At 43.8% G+C, this 21,165-nt stretch overlaps 1 protein-coding gene across 3 annotated transcripts in view; it reads right to left on the bottom strand.

The window, feature by feature from the left end:
* The window catches only part of TNFRSF11A (TNF receptor superfamily member 11a), a 52,668-nt gene that overhangs the window by 18,393 nt on the left and 13,110 nt on the right, over positions 1-21,165 (bottom strand). For all 3 annotated transcript variants that reach the window (XM_032470353.1, XM_032470352.1, XM_032470351.1), the window contains exons 2-7: positions 11,195-11,276; positions 9,876-10,001; positions 5,566-5,709; positions 2,430-2,523; positions 1,175-1,269; positions 7-120 (exon numbers count right to left, since the gene is read on the bottom strand). In XM_032470353.1, the coding sequence (XP_032326244.1) occupies positions 7-120; positions 1,175-1,269; positions 2,430-2,523; positions 5,566-5,709; positions 9,876-9,993 (565 nt within the window). In that variant the 5' untranslated portion in view covers positions 9,994-10,001; positions 11,195-11,276. The remainder of the gene's footprint in view (positions 1-6; positions 121-1,174; positions 1,270-2,429; positions 2,524-5,565; positions 5,710-9,875; positions 10,002-11,194; positions 11,277-21,165) is intronic.

The raw sequence follows: 21,165 nt of genomic DNA, 5'->3' as shown, positions 1-21,165 counted from the left end.
CAATACCTGTTAGCGCTTTCCCTTCTCTCCTGTAGTAAACACCAAAGATGACGGCAGCAACTAACGCCACAGAGATGAAGAGGAGCAGGATAATTAAACTGGGCAAGTAAGTCTGGGGTTCTGTGTCGGAAGAAAATGAGAAAAACAGCATTAAAGATCGTTTATTTTTACTCTCTAAATTTGAAAACAAAACGCTTTCAACCAAACCCCAAAATCAAGGATGTTGGTGTGGAGGAAGAGAAGTTGGAAGTTCCCGACCCTGACTGTACGTGTGTCCCAGAGAGCTCCCCCTGGGAAGGGTGAAACCCACCACGTGGCTGGTCCTGCCTGTCGCGCCCTGAGGGAGGTCAGCCCAGGGCCATCTTTAAATGCTTCTACTTTAGAACAACTCCAGTCAGGTTTACCACGCCATCCAGTTCCCTCTTTGCTTACCTGTAGAACACTTCAACCTCTCCAGGAGGATGGGCTCCTTCTTCATAACAGTCTTTTAAAAATGCTGCTCTGACTGTGGAACTCCTTATCCAGAACTCTGATGTTTTTGTTTTCCTGTTTCCCAAACTGTCAAAACTAAACCCTTGATTTTCTTAGTCCAAGTTCATTCACGCTATTATTCTGTGGCCCAGGTTCTCTTGCCTCATTAGAAAGGTCTTCTTGCCACTTATGCTCCTCCTATGCGGTGATACCTGGACCCACCTCCACACTCACCTGGATAACCAGCATCCACCATTAATGGTCAACTTTCTGCCAATCTTTGAAACTGTCCTTAAGATTAATTTGATCAACAAAATGTTCCATAAATAATGATATCTATATTCTAAATAAGTTGCTAACTCTGGTTGGTGACCAGAATCTGCCAAAGATACCCTACTGTGCCCACCACCACCCTACCATATTTGGGCATTTTAATTTATGTTTGCAGCCCCATTTTCTTTTTCTTTCTTTGTATATATGAGTAAATGACTAGTTATCCATTCCAGAGTAGAAAATTATCAAGTAAACAACACATCTGGAATTAAAACGCTGATAAAAATGAAATACTGAGCTGACCATACATAGGATGAGATGAAAAGGGAAAGATGGACCCCTCCCGACACAGCATGCAATTTGGGAGAAATCTAGAAGAGCTGACTAGACTGGGGCACATCTACTTACCAACCTGCTCTATGAAACATACCATTTGGTGGTTTTGCAGATGGCAGAGAAGAACTACAAACCACATCTGATTTCTTGGTCCCATGATGTGCTTCCTTCTCTCCAAGAATGGTGCAGCTGTGAGGGGAAAGGTAAGTAAGTGCTTCAGTTTTATATTCTTATTTTTGGGGTTTTTTTTTTTAAGCTACAAAATGCGCTACCCCACTAGATTGCTAGCTCCTTCGGGAGAGGAACTTAACTCTTCCTGGACGTTTGAATCCCCAGTGCCTATCCACACATCATTAAGGTGGACAAATAAATAAACAAAAGTAACTGCTACCAGTGCTCTCTAAGACTACTCTGAGAGCATGGTCTGAAAGAGGGTAGACTGGTGTCTTTGGCGAAGGCAATTCCAAGTTCAATTACTGCGGCTAACTGATAAACTTTGGACGAATACTCTTTTGAAGCTGAAAACGCGGAAAACCTTTTGAAAATAAAACTTGGATAAGTCGATCAGAAAATAAATATTTAACGAGAATTAATAGATTGGGGAATGAAAGAATCATGACATTGATTATTAGTATTCAACCACAAGCATGCAACCAAAGGATCCAGGAATTTCACTGTGGACACTCTCATAGAAGTATAAGATAGTATACAGATGAGATGATTCATTGCAAAATTATTTATTATGGCAAAAGACTGGAAATAACTTAAATGACTATCAATAGGGAACTTACTAAATAAATTATGAAATTATGGTACAGCTCTATAATGAAATACTATGTAGCTATAAAAAGCTACAAAGATTTAAGTGAAGTAATATGGAATGCTTCATTCAGGATACATTATGGGGAAAAAAAAAAACCCAAGTAGGTAAACATTTAAACAGGACGCTTCCATATGCACATATAACACACACACACACACACCCCTCTGGACAAATAAACCAGTGGTGTTGGGAAGCTGGGAAAAGTAGGAATCATGAGTGATAATAAATGTCATAAATCATTCGCAACTAAAGTTAAAACAAGGGAAAAAGCAGCTGCAACTGTAGTCAAAGCTTCAGTCAAACTGAATCTAACAGGTCTTACGTAGCCTGCCCATATCAGGTTGGCAATTGGTTGGACAGGTTTATCTTCCTTACGCCCAACTGACAGACTTTTTCCATCGTGAACATGGCTCCAGAGGAGGCCTCACCAAACCGAATCAGTCTGTTTTCAACCCAGACAAGACAGCCAGAGATTGAGTTGTTTAAAATCAGCAAACTCCCTCTAGGTTCCTTCGTTGTCACTTACTTGGTCCAGGGTTTGCATTTCTCTGTGGAGGAAAAGGTGTCAGAGAAGTAGCCCATGAGGCAGGGTTCGCACACCGTGTCTTTGTTGAGCTGCACTGTCCAAAAGAGAAACGGACAAAAGAACACACAAGACAAACGAGGACACTTAGAGATCGGCCAGGATGATGGTCCACAGGACCAGCAATCAGGTGCTGCCCCCCTGCCTCTTGCCTCCCCCTTCCCACCCTTGCCACCTGCAGCTGATGGCTCCAGCCCCCATAGGCTTCAGAGACCTGAGATCCTACAGCAGGTGACAGCACTGTGCCCAGAAGGGTAACTGGTATCAAGGTGCAAACGCCAGATGTGAATTAGGTCCAGTTCTCTGATCTGGACCCTTTGCTGGTCAGAGCCACCGTCCTGGTCACTGATGCTTTGGCCATGAAACCTGCTGTCTGATTTGTTTTAACCAAGCACCTGTCTGTTCTTCCCTTTTGGGATTATATCAGCCTTTGTCTACAGAGAATGGCAGCCTGTTTACTGCTTTTAAAGGAAACTGCTTGGTGGGGAGGGTGTAGCTCAGTAGTAGAGTGTGTGCTTAGCATGTGCAAGGTCCTGGGTTCAATCCCCAGTACCTCCAGCAAAAAGTAAACAAATAAATAAACCTAATTACCTCATCCCACCAAAATAAAGGAAACTTCTTGTCTTAAACTTTCTGATCGATAATCTCACCAGTCCAAGTCTTAGAATGTCAACAAAGTTTTCTCAAAAAAAAAAAAAAAAAAAAAAAACAAAAACTGAAAGGAGGACAAAAAGAACTACCCTACACTACAGGTCACTTTCTCTTAAACCAAGGGTTGGTAATAGAAATTTTATGTAAAGGGCTAAGTAATAAATATCTTAGGCTTTTCAGGCCTTCTGCGGTCTGCAAATTACATGTAGCATGAGAGCAGACACAGTGAATGTGTGAAAAAAAAATGGATGTGGCTGTGTTCCAATAAAACTCTATTTACACAAACACAAGTGTTGGGATGGATTTTGGACCCCTGCCTTAAGCCACAGCACTGAAAGCAGGAATTGGTTCTGGTTAGTAAGCTGTCTTCAGCTCTCTCATATTTCTCATAAACTACATTATCAAAATAGGAGATGTCTCAGATTTCCTACGTCTAGTGCCTTTACTGCAATTGACACATGATGACCTCTGCTGATGCCCATAAAGAAGGACATTGGCTAACACATGAGATTATAATCAGGCAACTGGCTTGTGCCAAAACCACAAATTACTCTTGAAATCAGTAGCACTTCTGTGGTTTATTTTCATGAATAAAAACACTAAAATAAGAACTTATATGTTCTTTGTCCAAAGTCCAGGGGGAAGTACATTCTTGATTTCTGCAACTGACTCAATACGTAGGGTACCCCATCCCTTATTCTAGCGATTTGATTTGCTTTGAAATATTAGCGAAGGTGTAGTTAAAAGCTAGTCACTCACATTAATTCAAACAGCTTTTAAAAAGATAAACACACTCGAGAAGATTAACCCAGAAAACAAAGACTTCCTAAGGGGCTGCAAAGCACCAAGAGCCTGAAAGGCGCTGGTATCTATACACTTGACTTTCACATCTGCTCTTCGTAACACTGACCTGCTGGGGGCATCCTGCACGTTCTTCTTTTTCTTTTCCCCTTTCAAAAGCACTCTACTTTCACTTTATAAGAGAAGGCACACTTCTTACCTACTGCAAATCCTACCATGGTGCCAAACTTCCGAGATACCAAACAGAGCAACAAGTCAAAGTATGGGTGATGGAAAGCTCCTGCGTTCAGAGCACCTCAGTATAGCTTCTGTCTTTCCCTATCTATTAAGGGCAAGGGTGTGACAACAGAAATGGGATGTCTGGGATCAGGCTGAGCTGTTCTGAGTTCAAATATCCTGCAAGGTCAGGTGGGAGTGAAATTTTCATTCATCCACGTCACCCCCTGTACCCTCCACCTTTTGCTGAGGAATGCACCATTTCCGAAGGAGCAAAGTAGAGAGGACACAGATCCGAAAAAAAAAGCAAAAGGGGTGCAGCACACTTTTTTCACACAGGCAACACACTTTCTGAAAGGCTCTGGGTCTTGCCTATGTCTTAGAACCAGAATTAAAAAGGCAGCAGGCTGTCACAGGGATATTTATTTTAGAATTAAAAATACCAGGTCAGACTTCTTCCCAGAGACAATGCGTCTTGTTTAGTTGATAATTTGACAATAGGGACTGACTGTATCAGTTAGACGCTGTGATGGTTATTTTCCTCAGTACGAAATGAAATGAATAATATTTTAATGCTCCCAATCCTGTGTTTCACTTCTATAATTATAGCAAAACAAAGTATATTCATTTTTTGACCAACTGTGTAATAATAACTGTAGTAACACCTCAGCCCCAAAGAGATGTTTTTAACTTTCAGAACCTTGAGTTACAGGAAATCTTTAAAAATTAAAATTTCAAAAAGGTCCATTTTTTTTGATGTGTAAGAGTATGAAAAGGTAATTAGTAAAAACCCTCCAAGCCTAAAAATACATTAGGATAAAACTCTGCAGGGATGGTGAAATGGATACAAATCAAAGGGTAGTAAAGAACTATGTAAAATTTCCAATAGTTAAAGAGGATCGGGGTATTTTTAAACGGATGATGATGGGTATCAAATTGCTGTGGTTGAGATTCCACTGAATATTTTTTAAAGCATTAAACTGCTGTTCCAATTCCCTGGAAACTAAGTCCTTAGCAACTCCTTAAATTTGTAATACAATTTTTTAGATGTCAAAAATACGGCAGGAGGTGCTCAGATTTTCAAAATTCTTCTAAGGGGGTGCACACGTTTTTTAAAAAAGTTCGGGGGGCCCTGCAGGATCCAGTTCCCCACCAAAGTGGGGATGAGAAGGTTGCACAGAAGGAGCGTTGAGCAGAGCACGTGGGCCGAGCGCTGACATTCCCTTGGAGGCACCTAACCTGGGGTCAGTTCCCGGGGACCCTCAGGCTCCTCCAGAGCCCACCCCCCCACACCCGCCAGCTCCCTGGGAGCAGTGTAGTGACGCCGGGCAGCTGTCGGGAAGCCCGCCTTGGCCTGGGGGCACTTGCACGGCTAGGGCAGAGCTGGCAGATACACGAACCCAACCCGTACCCGGATCCCGGGCGCCGAAGCCGGGCGCGCACTTGCTGTTGCGGCGGCAGCAGTGGCAGTCCTCGCTCCAGTGGTACCCGGCCGTGCAGGCGCAGCGCCGCGGGGCCGTCCGGTTGCCGGGCTCCACCGCCACCAGGGCCTTGCCTGCGGGAGAGAGAGACAGGGCGGCGAGGCAGCGGGGGGCAGTGTGGATGCACATCTTCCACCTCGTGCCACCAACTCTCAGACACCCCTGGCCCCAAACCGCCCCAGTGCAGCGCCCGCCCAGCTTCGTGGACGAATGAGTCACGCAGGACCCCTGGATGCAGGAACTCTCCAGTTCCCCCTCACCCACACACACCTTGAGCTGGCGCTAAAACATCCCAGTGGGCTTTGCTTTCTCTTTCTCTCTTTCCTTTTCTTTTTTCTTCCCTTTTCTTTCTTTCTCTCTTTCTTTCTTTCTTTCTCTCTCTTTCTTTCTCTCTTTCTCTTTCTTTTTCTCTCTTCCTTCCTTCCTTCCTCCCTCCCTCCCTCCCTCCCTCCCTCTCTCTCTCTCTTCTTTCTTCTTTCTTTCTTTCTTTCTTTCTTTCTTTCTTTCTTTCTTTTTCTTCCTTCCTTCCTTCCTTCCTTCCTTCCTTCCTTCCTCTCTCTCCCTCTCTCTCTCATAACGAATCCTGTGGGGTTTTTAAAAAGTCAGTTTTCATGTTAGTGGGAAGATTAGGGCCTCGGGAGTTTATGATCTTTGAATATTTTGGCTGATGCAAAATAGTCAACTTCACAGTCTGGATTTTTAGTAAATTCAAATGTGATAAACATTCTCAACAGCAATGTTAGATTGGACCTAAGAGAATAGGGTTTTTGGAGATTGGGGATTCATCTTGGGATCCCGCTGGGCCATAGTATAATTCAGAGTCCTGAAAACAGGGGTCCCTGTGTAATCAGATTAGGGGTCAAAGTCAGGAGGTTGGGCCTGGGGACACGCTTGGGAATTAATCTCTCCCCCAATACTTAGAATAACACAGTTGTGTCTTTTCTCACAACACACAGCAAAGCTCTCTCTCCTTATTCCAAATCTCCTGGCTCTTTCTTTCCAGTTTTTGCAGCATAGAGGTAAATGCTCACACACACAGTAGATCTTCAATATTCGCTGGTTCACATGAGCAATTTCGTCTACTGGCTAAAATGTAACAGCAACCCCCAGATCGATACCCTTGGCACTCTTGCGGTCATTCTCAGACACATGCAGGACAGCAAAAATTTTGAGCCATTGGCTGGACCTGCATGTCTCCAGCTGAGGGCAAATGGGGTGACACTCTGCCTTCTAGTTTCGGTTCTCACACTGGAAACCAGTGTCCTCTTTGTGGCCTATGTAGTGTCCTGTTTTTGGCATTCTTGTGCTTTTTGTTGGTAATATCACTGTTTAAAATGGCCCCCATGCGTAGCACTGAGATGCTATCAAGTGTCCCTCAGCCCAAGAAGGCTGTGATGTGTCTTATGAAGAAAATGCATGTTTAGATAAACTTTGTTTAGGGATGAGTTACAATGCTGCCTGTTGTGAATTCATTGTCAATGAATCAAAATATTTCTTAAATAAAATGTCTTTAAACAGAAACACAAAACAAGGTTATGTGTTGACTGATTGACAAAAACGCTGTGACCAGCAGCTGACAGGAACCTAGCCCTGTATTTCCCCCAGGAGCGGAGGTTCAGTAGCTGCCTGGTCAATGTTTGTGGTGACTTTACAGAACACAATGACTGGGAATAACAAGAAGCAACTGCCTGTCTGCACATGCACACGTGAAACAACACAATTACGTTATTTAAAACAAATCTTTCACCCCTTGAGGACCCCATCTCACCTGGATTGTCCCTCGTATTTTATATTCCTGAATACTTATAGGAGTTATGGATTGATGCTTGTGTCCCCTCAAAATTCATATGCTGAAATCCTAAGCCCCAATGTGATGGTACGAGAGGGTGGGGCTCTGGGAGGTGATCCGGTCGTGTGGGATTAGTGCCCTTACAGTAAGAGCCAGCAGAAAGCTTGCTTCCTCTCTCTCTGCTCTCCACCACGTGAGGACACAAGAAAGTGGCTGTCCTGAAACCCGGAGGAGGGCGCTCACCAAGCACCCCACCCACCATGCTGGCACCCTGATCTCAGACTTCCTGCCTCCAGATCCATGAGGAATAAGTGTTTGTTGTTTAAGTCACTCAGTCTGTGGTGTTCTGTTAGAGCAGCCCAGCCGAACCACCCAGGGACAGAGTTCTGAGGGGGAACCAACCAACCAACCAGAAACCTGCTCCTCCTTCACCTTCTCAAGTTACAAGCAGCAGGGAGCGGACGCTTCCTACTCCCATTCTTTTCAGAGCAGAGCTTGGTGAACCTGAGAAATCTCCACTCCCTCTGTGTCACTCTCCGGGGCCGGGGTCAGCTCCGAAGCACCGAGGCCAACATGCCTAAACATGGACATAATGTCTGGAAACACAGACGGACGAGGGTCACTTCCTTGTCCAGTATCCCACTCAAATGTAAGCCTGTGTGGTGATGAACAATACTGACATATTTTAAAATATCTTAATGCACCAGGTTTGGGGATTTAATCAATTTTGGCAGTAGACATGGTGAATCTTTCTTTCCAAGAGACAGCGATGAGTCAAACTCATTACTAAGCAGTGGGAAAGAAAAAAGACTTGATCAGATGCTTCTGCTCAGTGGAGTTTCCATGTTACCTTCTCTGGCCAAAATCTGCCAGCTGTCTCTAAAACTTTAGAAAAATTATGATGCTTAAGAAATATTTATTTCCTACTTCTGTTTATTGGGGAAAAACCCTATAAATAAGATCAATCCTGTAGCAATGAGCCTCCCGAGCACTCAGACTGAGGTCGCTGAACAAGATGTTCTGCTGAAAGCAATGCTGATTCCAAGTTCAAGGCAGGAATGTCCAAGATGAGCCTGGAAGCAAGAAAGCTCTTAAAGACACCCGCGATCGTATCAAAAGACATGGGGGCCACCTGGGAGAGGGGAGATAATCTAAGCACCAGTAAAACTTGTAAGTTCAATGGATTAAAACACTTCAAATATGTCTAAATGCATGAGTTCATAATATTCATACAAATCCTTTGGAGAAAACTTGGTGATCAAGTCATTACTTTAAAAAATGGCAAATCAAGTTCCAAGCATTCATTCTGTCTTTCCTGTAAATACTGTACTTCAGAGTAACAAACAGTGGATGAGGGAAGTTTCACTTTATAAAGCATCCCAGCCAATAAATGAAGAAGGGATGATGGAATTTGACCTTTCTGCAGCCCCTAATTCCCATGTTTTGTTTTGTTTTTGGGGGGGGTGGTAATTAGGTTAACTTATTTATTTCAGTAGAGATACTGGGGATTGAACTCGGGACCTTGTGCATGCTAAGCATGTGCTCTAGCATTGAGCCATACCCTCCCCTACTGCAGCCCCTAGTGAAAATGGATCTAGGCCATGATCATCAACAGCAGCTAATGTCACCAAAAGGGAGAGAGGCAGCTACTTTGTGAGCCCTGACATAACCACATTATGCCTACTTACGAAGGAGTTTTGCCAAAAACAAAGCAGAAAAACCCAAACCAGATTCTGATCAGCCTTCTTAATCTAACAACCTCTTTACAGGAAATATAGGAGACAGAACAGCACACTCAGTGTGACCAAGGGACTGCAACCAGCAAAGTTCAGACTGTGGAAACCCCACAGGACTCACAACCCGGCTTCCTCAACAGACAAACTGAATGGAAAAGAGTGGGAAAGGAGCTTCTAGGTTGAAACTTAAGAGACACATTTTGACCCTGTTCTAAACAAATAAGCTATAATTAAAAAAACATTTGAGGCAAAAAATCCTGTAGCAGTCTGCTAAGGTGATCAAACTGTAGAGTCAGTAAGACATGGATGGTTTAGGAAAAGGACTGGAGACTCAGATCTGGTTTGGAGTCCCGCTTCTCACTTGTAACCTTGCAGAAATCATTCACCCCCTCTTCGTCTCCATTTCCTCACCTTTACCATGGGATGATCAGGGCTCCCTCACAGGGATTTTGTGAGGATTAAGTAACACAACACACGTGGAAACATTGTGGAAACCTTTTGTCAACTGTAAGACATGTTCCAGGACTAAACACGAAAATATTCCAGGACAGCAGTCCCACATGAAGAATTTTAACACAATGCTTCTGGGATCTGAAGCATATCCTTCTGGGGGTCTGTGGTCCACATGCCTTCCTATGGGCCTCCAAAGAGACAGCACTGCTGTATCTGAAACTGTCCTTTATCCACACTTCCCACTGATGCATGGCTGACTCACCTGTATCACACACTTTGTGTAGCAAGCATTTATCTTCCTCATTCCAGGTGTCCAGGTATTCATCTGGGCCACAGGGCAGACAGACGCTTCCAGAGGTAGCGGTGCATTTGGAAGACATGTATTTTCCTTAAAGCAGAAAGGGAAAAATTGCACCAATCAAAAATACACTCTCCCCAAAAAACCAAGAAGTCCACAAAAATGAACCAGTCTGTTGAACCCTTTCCTTGATCACGATCCTAGGACATCCCCCACAGCCAGAACGACACATGAGGTGTGGCCACAAGTCAGTGACGGCTTCTCAGGCCTACCTGCTGACTCAAATAACCTCTTCTGGGTGTGCTGTGGCTGTGGTCACAGTGGCCTTTTCATTTTTCTAAGTAAAAGATCACCCTTTCCACCCCAAAACCTCTGCTGACTAAGGAAAAGAACAATGGTTTTCAAACTGGTGCTGGCAGGACTTGAGGGGCTCCCTGGGAGCTAAGCAAGAGGAACTTCATTTCACCCCTCCCCTCCGTCTTCAAATCCTCTCTGCTGTGAATCTGGATAGTGAACTACTTTTGTTTTACGTACACTGTGGGCTCACAGTTAACTTCGTTTGACACACACACACACACACACACACACACACACACACACTCTCTCTCTCTCTCACAAACACACGGATCTTTGTTCTGCACATCCAAGAAGCATTTGTAGCTGAAATAGCTAAAGCATCTTGTTATAAGGTAAACACCTTTGACTCAAAGCTGCTCTGCCCTCCCCAGAACACTGAGTGAGGACCCTGTGGACCTGAGGCTTTCCTGAGGCCATAGAAATACTTGGCCATGTTCTGGCAGAAAACTCTGGGACGTGGTGACCAGTCCACCTTCCACACCTGAGTAGGTATGGGGGGAAGTTATAACAGGGTTTAGACAATTTTTAGCAGCAACAATTCCAGTATACTTGTCCCCAAAAATTTCTGTGAAAAGAATACTTTCAAATAAGAGTGGCATTTCATATTTTGAAAGTTTGAAACTGCCAGAAGAGGTGTTTAAAAACCATCTTGCCTTCTCAAATAGCGTTCTGGAAAACAGGTATTTAATTCATCTTCCAGCAGCTACTTAATTCAAGTACCAGTTTCTGAAACTGCTTTTGATTTTTAAATGATTTCATCTTTTGAGAGAAAGGTTTTTGTGTTCAGAGTGACACAGATAAAAAGCCTAACCAATTTCTTTTTTCATCTAACAGGACAGAAATCATTCCTCAGATTAGAAAAAAAAAAAAAAAAAAAGCCCCACCCACCTTGGAAGGACAATGAAAGGAGGTTTAGAAGTACAAACCCGGTTCACATTTGCTGCAGCATCGTCCAAGATGCTCGTAATGCCTCTCACTGGCACATGGGGGAGTGATCTGGAAAGTCGCCTAAAGAGAAAATGCACGTCAGGTAGAGATTAGGCACAGGTTCTTTCTGGAGAAAACAGAAAGAGAATTACTGACTCACATTTCTGAAAAGAGTAAGAAACCACTATAAACAGTCCTGAAACTGCTCTGCATAATATCACCCCCACCCCCACCCCCGGCCAAAATGTCACTTTCCTACTGTAGCCTGTTTCTCCCAACAACGGGCAAAATCAGCTGACACTGGAATCAAACGCTTTTAAGTATTTTAAAATATGTCGGTTATGCTCATGGTAATAGGATGGGTAAAGGGAAATTTACAAACGGTACACAGAAGGCTGAAAATTGCTTGACATAAGCCACATACAGAATCTGTCCCACTGCTGTGTCATCTCATGGTGGATAAAGTGTTCAGTCAATGTTGGTCATAAAACTGCTGAAAGACAGAGTGGGGCCCCTTAATACGTATATTATACCAGGTCAAATGTGGTCTTACAAGCTATCTCTGATTTTGAAAGGATGTTTAATACTGCTTACCTTTTAAATTTTTAAACAGGTGGGGAGGGATAAATTGGGAGTTCAGGGTTTGCAGATACTAACTACTATATATAAAATAAAAACAAGGTCCTAGTGTATAGCACAGGGAATTATATTCAACACCTTTTAATGGCCTATAATGAAAAAGAATATGAAAAGGAATATATACGTATAAATGAATCACTATGCTGTATACCAGAAATTAACACAACATTGTAAATTGACTATACTTCAATATAAAAAATAATTAATGAAAAAAAATTTTAAACATGCAGAGAATTTTAAAAATGGGACAGCAAAAAATGGGGTCATAGGAAGCGTGTGGGCTTGGAGCTAGGAATCCTGACCACCTGCCGGCTGAGGGATCCCAAGCAGGCAGGCTGCTTCAGCTTTTTGAAACTCTGTCTCCTTTCTATATGATTCTAATACCAACATTAATGTCCAAATCTGCTCATCTAAGCAAAACAAAACAAAAAGCCAGGTCCCCTACAATCAATCAGAGATTCTTATCAGTTTGCTGCAGGAGAGCTCTTTTCCGTATCAGCTTTCTCAGTGTCAGAAAAACAACACAAACTCCTGTTGACAGGTGGTCATGTTAGAAACTGAATGGTGAAATGGAAGAGTTGGGCTGAGCTGAACAGACTTCACATCGTGCACACCAAGGGTCAAGTTCCTGCTGGGTCCCGGGAATGCAAAGTTACAACCTTGTCCCCAAGGGGCTTCCACACACCGAGGTGTGGGCTACCATTCAGGCAGGCAGGGGGACCCTGACCTCAGCTGATGGCCAGGGGAGGTGTCCTAAGGGATGTGACAAGAGTAGTCTCACTGGTTAAAAAGAAATTGGCCTGATGAGGAAAAAGGTGGAAGTAGAGGCAGGGCAGAGAAGGCTTCTTTGGTAGAGTGAAATGTTCAAATGGTAGTGACACTGAGGTCTGAAATGACACATGGGGTGGGGTGGAGGTGGCAATGGAGACCATCAGCAGAGTTGTGGGAGACCGTACCAATCATGGACAAAGCAATCGGTGGGCTTCGCCTGCATGCTAAAGAGCTCGGATGGAAGGTGTAGCAATAACGTGGCCTGGAAGAAGCCATGCATCCTCAAAATATCTGTTATGGAAGAAAGTTTTATACAGAAAACATCACAGCCAGAAAACCCCAGGTCAGCTAAGCAGAGCAGGTGGGTTGCAGCCAGTATGGACTGCTCCAACCTCCCCCTGGCTTTCAGGAGGGATGGAGACAGGGACAGTTACTCTGAGGTCGATGAGAATTTCACATGTGTTTCTGGAGCCAGGTGTGCCAGGAAGGTTGTATTTGGACTTGCTTCCTACGCCCAGCTAACACTCTCCCTGGACCCCAGATAATGCAGATTGATGTCAGTACATTCACCACGTGATAGGGTTTAAGGACCACACTGTAAGCCTAGTGGATATTAAGAAGAATGATGTAGCAGAAATCACTTCCTCCTCTCTTTTCTGGTCTCTTTTTCTCTGCTTTTATAGGCATCATTACAGTTTCTCTGTGTCTAGCACAGTGATGTGTGCACGTGGAAGAAAGACGTACGGAAGCAAAATGGTGCAGCTGAATGCGGTCAGTTGATACGTGAGTGCTCCTGCAACGCTGATGACAAAGGCAAACAAGAGGAATGCGTGCTTGGGCTGTATTTCAGATGTTAAAGATTATCGAGTGCTTCTGACCTATAAGAAAGCTGCAAGCGTCTCTCTAAGATAAGCACAGACCTTGGCGGTGTCACACACACGGGTTCTTTTTAGGGGAATTTGGTAAAAGGGCTCCCCTGAGGCAGCAGCTTAGCAGCACCGTCAGGCTGCTCCAAACTCTGGTACCTGGTGAGCATCATCTACCTGAATGTGTGGACAATTTGTTTACACGTTTAGGAGCATGGCTGTGATTCCTTCAATCCATCCACCATCTAAGCCAGGGGCTTAACACCTCCCGGCAAAACTGAGGAAGTCACAGATTCCACAGGTGACCAGATGTCCTAGCACTAAAACAGATTTTCACAGATTATTCCTTAGAATTCATTTCTTTCTCCTAAGCTCACTGTAACTTTACACTTGGACATGTCTTCTTTTTTTTAAAATCGAGATATAACTCACATACCGTAAAATTCACCCTCTCAAAGGGCACCATTTAGTGGTTTTTACTATATTCACAAAGTTGTGCAACCACCACTGATGTCTAATCTCAGAACATTTTCATTTCCCCAAAACTGAGATGTCTGCGTGACAGAGCTATAGGATTACAGATCTTTTAAGGAGTAGCAGCAAATCTGCTACTGGGAAAATCTGCTTCAGTGAGGCAGGAAATAATGGTATTAATTTAATTTAAGGTACAGCTTAAACTGAACCCTACTTGGTTCTTGAGTTATATCATATACTATGCAATATACCATCAAACCTTCAAAATGGCAATAAATATACAACTTAAAAGGTAACATGGGAGGGTGGGTATAGCTCAGTGGCAGGGTATGTGCTTAGCATGCACGAGGTCCAGGGTTTAATCCCCGGTACCCCCATCAAAAAATAGATAAATAAATAGACTTAATTATCTCACCCCACCATAAAAAAAAAGGTAACATACATACACAGGTATAGTTAAGGAAATATGGTTTGAGAGTAAATAAAAATAATCTGAAAAACTCTCTTCACGATGCTCACACCTTCAGGAGAAGGCAAGATATGTCTTTGTTGTTTTTCCTCTCTTGTCCTGGCTCTCTGCTCCCAAGAAGCTCTGTGTTTTTTTCCTCCACTTGGAGCTCTAGGGTGAACCCTCTTCCTAGAGGATCTGCAGCTTCCCAGACCTCACACAGCATGTGAAGCTCGCCCTGTGCTGGTCTCACTCTGATCCTGAGCTCCAAGTCCAGGAACTGCTCCCCGTGATTTGCCCTTTGCACAAAAGTCTCTGTGTTCGTAACTATTAGGAAATCCAGACTTGGACACCCTGGCTGCTCATTTTCGCTGATCCCCTGGGTAACTGTCCCTCGATGCTGCAGGTCAGATTGGCTCTGCCTGCCTGCCTCCTAGATCCCAAGTCCCTGAGTCCCACCTTCTTGGGCTCGGCTTCCAGTTAGGCTGAGCTAGATCTCCATGATGGCTGGATGCCTGCCAAGAACATCCATAGGATGGCATGTTTTTGGTGTGAATGAACCCTTCAGCCCCTCCCAGTCAGACCCCTCCTTTTCCCTACAGATTCTGTTCTGCGGTCTACCATCTCACCAGCAGCTGGGAGCGCCCCTAGGCCACTCAAACCCCTCCTGGTCCTCTGGCCCCCTACTTCTAGAATTTGGGCCTGACGCCATCCCCCAAGACCAAGTTCCCAATAGTTGTGCAGTGGAAGCTCTTATTATTGGGGGCAATCCTAGTTAGGCAGTAATTTGACAAAAACATGTTCCTGCTTAAGTGTTTCAGAAGTAACTTCCCAGGGAATGAGGGAATTTAGCATAAGGCTGCAGATTTTCAGTTAATGGGGTAATTTTGGCAACCACCTACAGCCTCCTCTCTTAGCCCTAGATGTAGCAACAGAAGGCCTTCGGTAAGTGAGTTGAGATGTACAAACTTTTAGTTATCTACATATTTTGTTTCCTAGTTTGCCTTCAGGATTGATCTGTTTCTTTCTAAAACAATAGAGCTTTTGAACCATCATTGTTTCCATTAAGCAAATAAAGTAAAACCACTTTTAAAATGTCTATTTACTGAATAAAGAATACAGTCACATAATACAAAATTCAAAAGGTGCAAGAGGCTGTTGGGGAAGGATGCATCCCACTGTCTCCCGGCCACCTCTCCCCACAGGTAACCAACAGGACCATTTAGGGGCACATCCTCCTGGAGGCAGAGTACTCATCTGTGACCCCTTCAGGGTCTAATCTGTAGAAGAGCTGCCTCGGAGGCCAGCAGGGATCAGGTCTGTCGCAGCACTTGTGTTTTGGGGAACAATTTGATTTATGGTACTTAGAAGTCCTATAAAAAACCAGCCAGGTACTGACAGCGTCCTACTATAGTTCTTAATCGATAAACTACAAAAATAATGTTTGGCCCACAGAGTTTACATGGACTAACTTCTGTTTCCTAACAGACTTGCCCTGAATTTGTAAGAAACAATGGAGTCTGTTTATAGCAAATACCCTTTACATCTCCCTCCCACCCCCTGCCATATGAATTCCTTGGAAAGCCTTAAAAAAGGACTTAAAATGGCAAGACAATACAGCTGACTTATTTGCCATCTGTTGCCTCACTTTCTTGTGTGTTTTCTGTTGTGTATATACTTGTTTCAGGGCATACAGGCTGGTATTTAATTTTAACGGCTGACAAACTCTTTTGGAATAAGCAAGTCCACAGTCTGTGCAAGGTTTTGCAAAGCAGGGGGAAGATAATAAATTGTAAATCAAATTTTTTATTTTATAAAAGCAAACTCTTTATAAAATTCCATGGATTGATTTCCTGATGCAGTACCACGTTATTAGGTCTAATCCTGAAAAACCCCAAGCTGAAGAAACAAAACATTTCTGCTGGCGGAGCTACACAGACTAAAGGCTCCGTATTCGGAAGCCTATAGGGAAGTCTGACTTAAACGTTTATTTTTCGTGCTGTCAGTCAACCCTATTGTAGTGAAAGTCATTATAAATACTAAAATTACTTTCCTGCTCTACTGAAAATTCATGCTGACAGATAACAAAACAGAAAGAAGCTTGGTCTCTCCTGTCAAATCAAGAGGAAAAGAACCCAGCCCAGAAGAACAAATGAGGGATTTTCCATAGGTTTTATTTTATAAAGTATCATCCATGACCATATTTGAGAATTTGGCTGTTAATTAAGTAAAGATGATATCAAATTTCTGAATGTTACAGTGGAACTGAAAGATGTGGTTTTTCTTGAGAGAGAAACTATTGAACATGAAAATAACACCTCACTTAAGAGTCCTGCTACCCTTGAAAAAAAATCCTTTAAACAAAGTCACGACTGGAAGCGCTCCAACCCAGAAGAGACTAGAAACCAATTCCTGGAGACCTGTGTTCTCCAGGACACCAAGGGAGCGGCTTCACTCTGCCGGTGTCACACCAGGAAATTGCTCCTTGTTGAAGCCTTTGTTTTCTACAAACAAATAAACAACACATAAATAAAAAATCGCAGTCATAGATCAGAGGAGCCTGCAAACAAACGCTGTCCCTCTTGTCCACTTCTTTGAATGTCTTTTTTCTCTGCTGGCTGGGAAGTCAGGCCAGAGACAAGGTTTCAGTTTCTCCCCTGAAAATGTTTCAGTCAGTGAGTCAAAATGCAGACTCTTTAAACTGAGATGCTCTGGGGGACCTGCTCAATTTGGCCCCTTTTCTTAGGTCCTTTCCTCCAGGAGCTCCCTTCTCTATTCGACCTAGCTTTCTGTTCTCCGCCATGGCCATGGTCACATGTCTGTTACAGGAAGGAAAGCATCCCACCGTGATGCTTCTCAGTTCCAAGTTCAGAACTGGAAGCGGATGTCATAGTAATTTATAGCTCAAAAATCGGATAAGACAGGTTTCTGCAGAAAACAGAAAAATCAAATACTAACTGAAGTCAAGCCCAACATGCCAGACGTAGGGATTTAGTGGAGCAGAGGCGGGCGGGGCCTAGAGAAAAATACGGGAGGCGGGAGGAGGCCACCTGGCCAGGTGGCTCCACTGGCTAGTTAGGGCCGGCGGGCCTCAAGGCGGGAATCTTCTACTCGGGACAGCTCTCAGGACTGAGCTTCCAGCCTGGCCTGGACAGAAGAATGCCTGACATTTCTTTAACAAAATTGTCTACATTTTTACAATCTGAAGACACGAGGGAAAAGCCAATTGGAAGCCTTAGTCTCCTCACCTGTAAAATGGAGCTAATAATTGTGCCCATCCCACCGCAGTGAGGATGAGATGGGATAATTCATGTAAATGATGTAGCATCAGCAAGTGTCAACACTCAGTAAAAATGAAGGCTCTGCCTCCTCACTCTGAGGCGAAGGACCTTTCCAGGAGGTTGCTGGGAGAACAAAGTGGGACAGTCATCGTGTCCGTCACTCAGCTGAGAGGCGCACACCTGGCTGGCGTCGGTAGAGAGGCTGCTACTGTGCGCACCTGAGTAGGCTGGTGAGAATCAATTACTTTTATCAGATCGTTCCCTGAGGGGGTGGAGGGAAAAAGACTGTCGCCTCCCTTCAGTCAGTGATGTAAGCCAGGCTGGGGGCGGGGAGAGCCTTGACGCAAAGCCTCTGCTGATAAAGTAGCCGCTAGATTCTGTCAGTGATCTCTCTAAATTCACACTGAGCCAAGTTATGACCAAGTGCCCTTCTAGATATTTTCATTTTAAATAAACTAGACAGGCAGAATTTCAAGCTTATAGATTTACAGAGACAACCTCAGAGTGATTTCTCTTTTGCACAAACCAAAGCTTCACATTTCAGAACAACATTACACAAGTGCCTATGAAGACAGTATGTTATCAATTAGAGCCCGAGAATAAAAGGACAGCTTTGGGGGCTCTTCCGGGCACCTGAACAGATCACCCTGAGCTCCCTGGAAGACGCTGAATGGTGGAACATGCTAAAAATGCAAAGACCCCAAATCATACCAGCCAGGTACGTGGTCAAAGCCATAACAGAAGAGGGTACAGAGAATAAGAGGGTTTCAACAGAAAAATCCCTGAGTGTTTAAAATACTGCAGTTTACTTTACAGAAATAAATTTTATATACAGCTCTTGAAAAAGAAAATTCTGCTGCTCAAAGTGACACTCTGTTCTCTGATTGGTACCATGTGAAAAGATGTGTTTAGTTTGTTAAGAGAAGAACGTGAAGGAAATTATGATTGTCACAGAGATTATAACTGACCTGCTACTGAGGGATTTGGGACACTCTAAAACGCATTTTATGAATGTGTTTCCAGTGATAAAGAGTACTCAAAACTCCAACTTGAAGGCATTCATCACAGCTGGTCAATGCCCGCTGGTCTCACTGAAAATCACTAGTATGAATCGACCCCCTTCCCCCCATCCTGACCACCCCCAATAAGGGGGCTGAGAGTTGATTTACTCACGGTGCAGATAGTAAGGTAAGGCCAGTCATTCCTCTGCCTGAGTCATTTGCCTTCTCCTTGTAAAATGACTTTTCACATGATTATGACCATGTGAAATTTTATAAGAGAAATTTTGGCCTAGTCAAGGGTTTAATAATCAAAAGCACCAGTCTCTTAAAAAGCTCTGCTATCATCACACCTTCAAAGCCGTCTTCCCTGAGCTCACATACTTATGCAAGGGATTGGCCTGGTGTGGGACAAAGAAATGAGCCTCTCAAAGCGTCCAGTGCCGGACGACACCGGCAGATAGAGAGGAAAGAAGACTAACAAGAGACCCACTCAAGAATGCAAGAGCAGGTGCCCTGGAAAAATCCAACCTCCACCACATCCCTGGATTCAACCCTCACTGGTCCTGGACAGGGACGGAGAGGGAACTCCACCCAGGAGTCAGGGGAAGGAATCACAGAGGGAGGTGCACAGGGCCGGGAGGGAGGCCAGGGCGAGAGGCAGAGGCAGAGCGGGAGAAGTGAGGCATGGGAGGGGGAGCAGTGGGAAGCCTGGGGTGGGGCCAGCTCAGGTGGGGAGACCCCGGGGGTGCTCTGACGCTGGGACGGGGTAGGGGCTGCTTCAGGGCCCAGAGGAAGAAGCAACCAGGCAGCTGCAGAAGAAAGGGGGGTCTTTTTTTAAGCAGCACCATGGAACATATTGCAAAGAGTGGTAGAATAAGAAGGGCCACTAAGAAAGTGCAAACTCCTTTGACAATGAATTGTGTCTTATGACAGGAATGACCAGTGTCTCAGAGAAGGAATAACCTTGTAAAGAGCTGGCATGAACAAACAAAGCAGTAAGTCTGGATCTGCAGGAGTAGCAAAGAAAGTGGTCCATTTCAGGAAGGTGAGAAAGGGCTGCCTCCATCGCTAAACACTGAATTTGGTTCTTTTTTATGCCCATCCTTTGATCGCCCATTCTTTAAAAACTTTTGAGTACTTAACTTAAAAACCATTTTTACAGGGGCAAAATTAATATATATAAAAAACAAAATTTGCCATTTAAGCCATTTTTTTTAGTGTACAATTCAGTTGCATTAATTAGATTCACCATGTCCTATAACCATCACCACTATCTATTTCCAGAACACTTTCATCATCCCCAAAAGAAATGCTTTTAACCACTACAGAGTAACTCCCCACATTGTCCCCTCCACCTGGGAACCCTGGAGTTAACTGATAACTCTCCATCTTCTCCAGCCGCTGGTGACCTCTATTCTCTTTTCTGTCTCTGTGAATTTGACTATTCTAGGTACCCGGAGTAAGTGGAATCACACAGTACTTATCTGTGTGGCTTATTTCACTCAGCACGGTCTTCAAGGTTCATCCACATTGCAGCATGTGTCAGAACTTCACTCCCTTTTATGGCAGAATAATATTCCATGGTATGAACTTGTCACATTTTGTTCATCCATTCACCTGTCAGTGGACATCTGGGTTGTTTCCACCCTATTGTGAATAGTGCCGCAGTAAACACTGACACACAAGTAGCTACTTGAATCCTTGTTTTCAGTTCTTTGGAGTCTGTACCTGAGTCACATGGTCATTCTATTTTCAGCTTTTTGAAGAACCACCAAACTATCTTCCATAGTTGCTGCTCTATTTTAATACATTCCCACCAGGGTCCCAATTTCTCCACATCCTTGACAACACTTGTTATCCCTCCCCCCCTTTTTTTTTCATAATATCGATCCTAATGTGGGTGAAGTGGTCTCTCTGTGTGGTTTGATTTGCATTTCTCTGATGACTCATAGTGCTGAACATATTTTTATGTGCCTGTTGGCCACCTGTATATCTTCTTTGGAAAAATCTCTATTCAAGTCCTTTGCCCATTTTTGTGGGGTAATTTAATTTTGCCTGGTCCTGTTCACAGGACTTGTTTTAGCTGTCAATAGCACTGACTCACTAGAGAGGACAGAAATGTACCAGAAGGCTGTAGGACCCTTTCACCATCTTGAAAGAAATCTTTGATTTTCCTATTTTAGAAAAACTTTCCCAACCTAAATAGCATCAGTGCATGGTTCTCTACAAAATCATCTAGGAAGTTTAACACTTAAGTAAGATATGCTCAGTGAGTTTACAACCTACAAGTGGGACAAATTAAATATGCATTTGCTGGGGAGAGTATAGCTCAAGTGGTAGAGAACATGCTCTGCATACACAAGGTCCTGGGTTCGATCCCCAGTACCTCCTCTAAAAAACCTAATTACCTCCCCTGCAAAAAAAAATTTTTTTAATTAAATACCCATTCATTTATTCCTCAAATGTTAAATGAACACATCTTATGTGCCA

The sequence above is a fragment of the Camelus ferus genome, chromosome 30 (assembly GCF_009834535.1).
Source record: "Camelus ferus isolate YT-003-E chromosome 30, BCGSAC_Cfer_1.0, whole genome shotgun sequence".
In the NCBI taxonomy this organism is placed as follows: Eukaryota; Metazoa; Chordata; class Mammalia; order Artiodactyla; family Camelidae; genus Camelus; species Camelus ferus.
The sequence above is the reverse complement of the archived record's forward strand: the minus strand, read 5'-3'. Positions and strand labels throughout refer to the sequence as shown.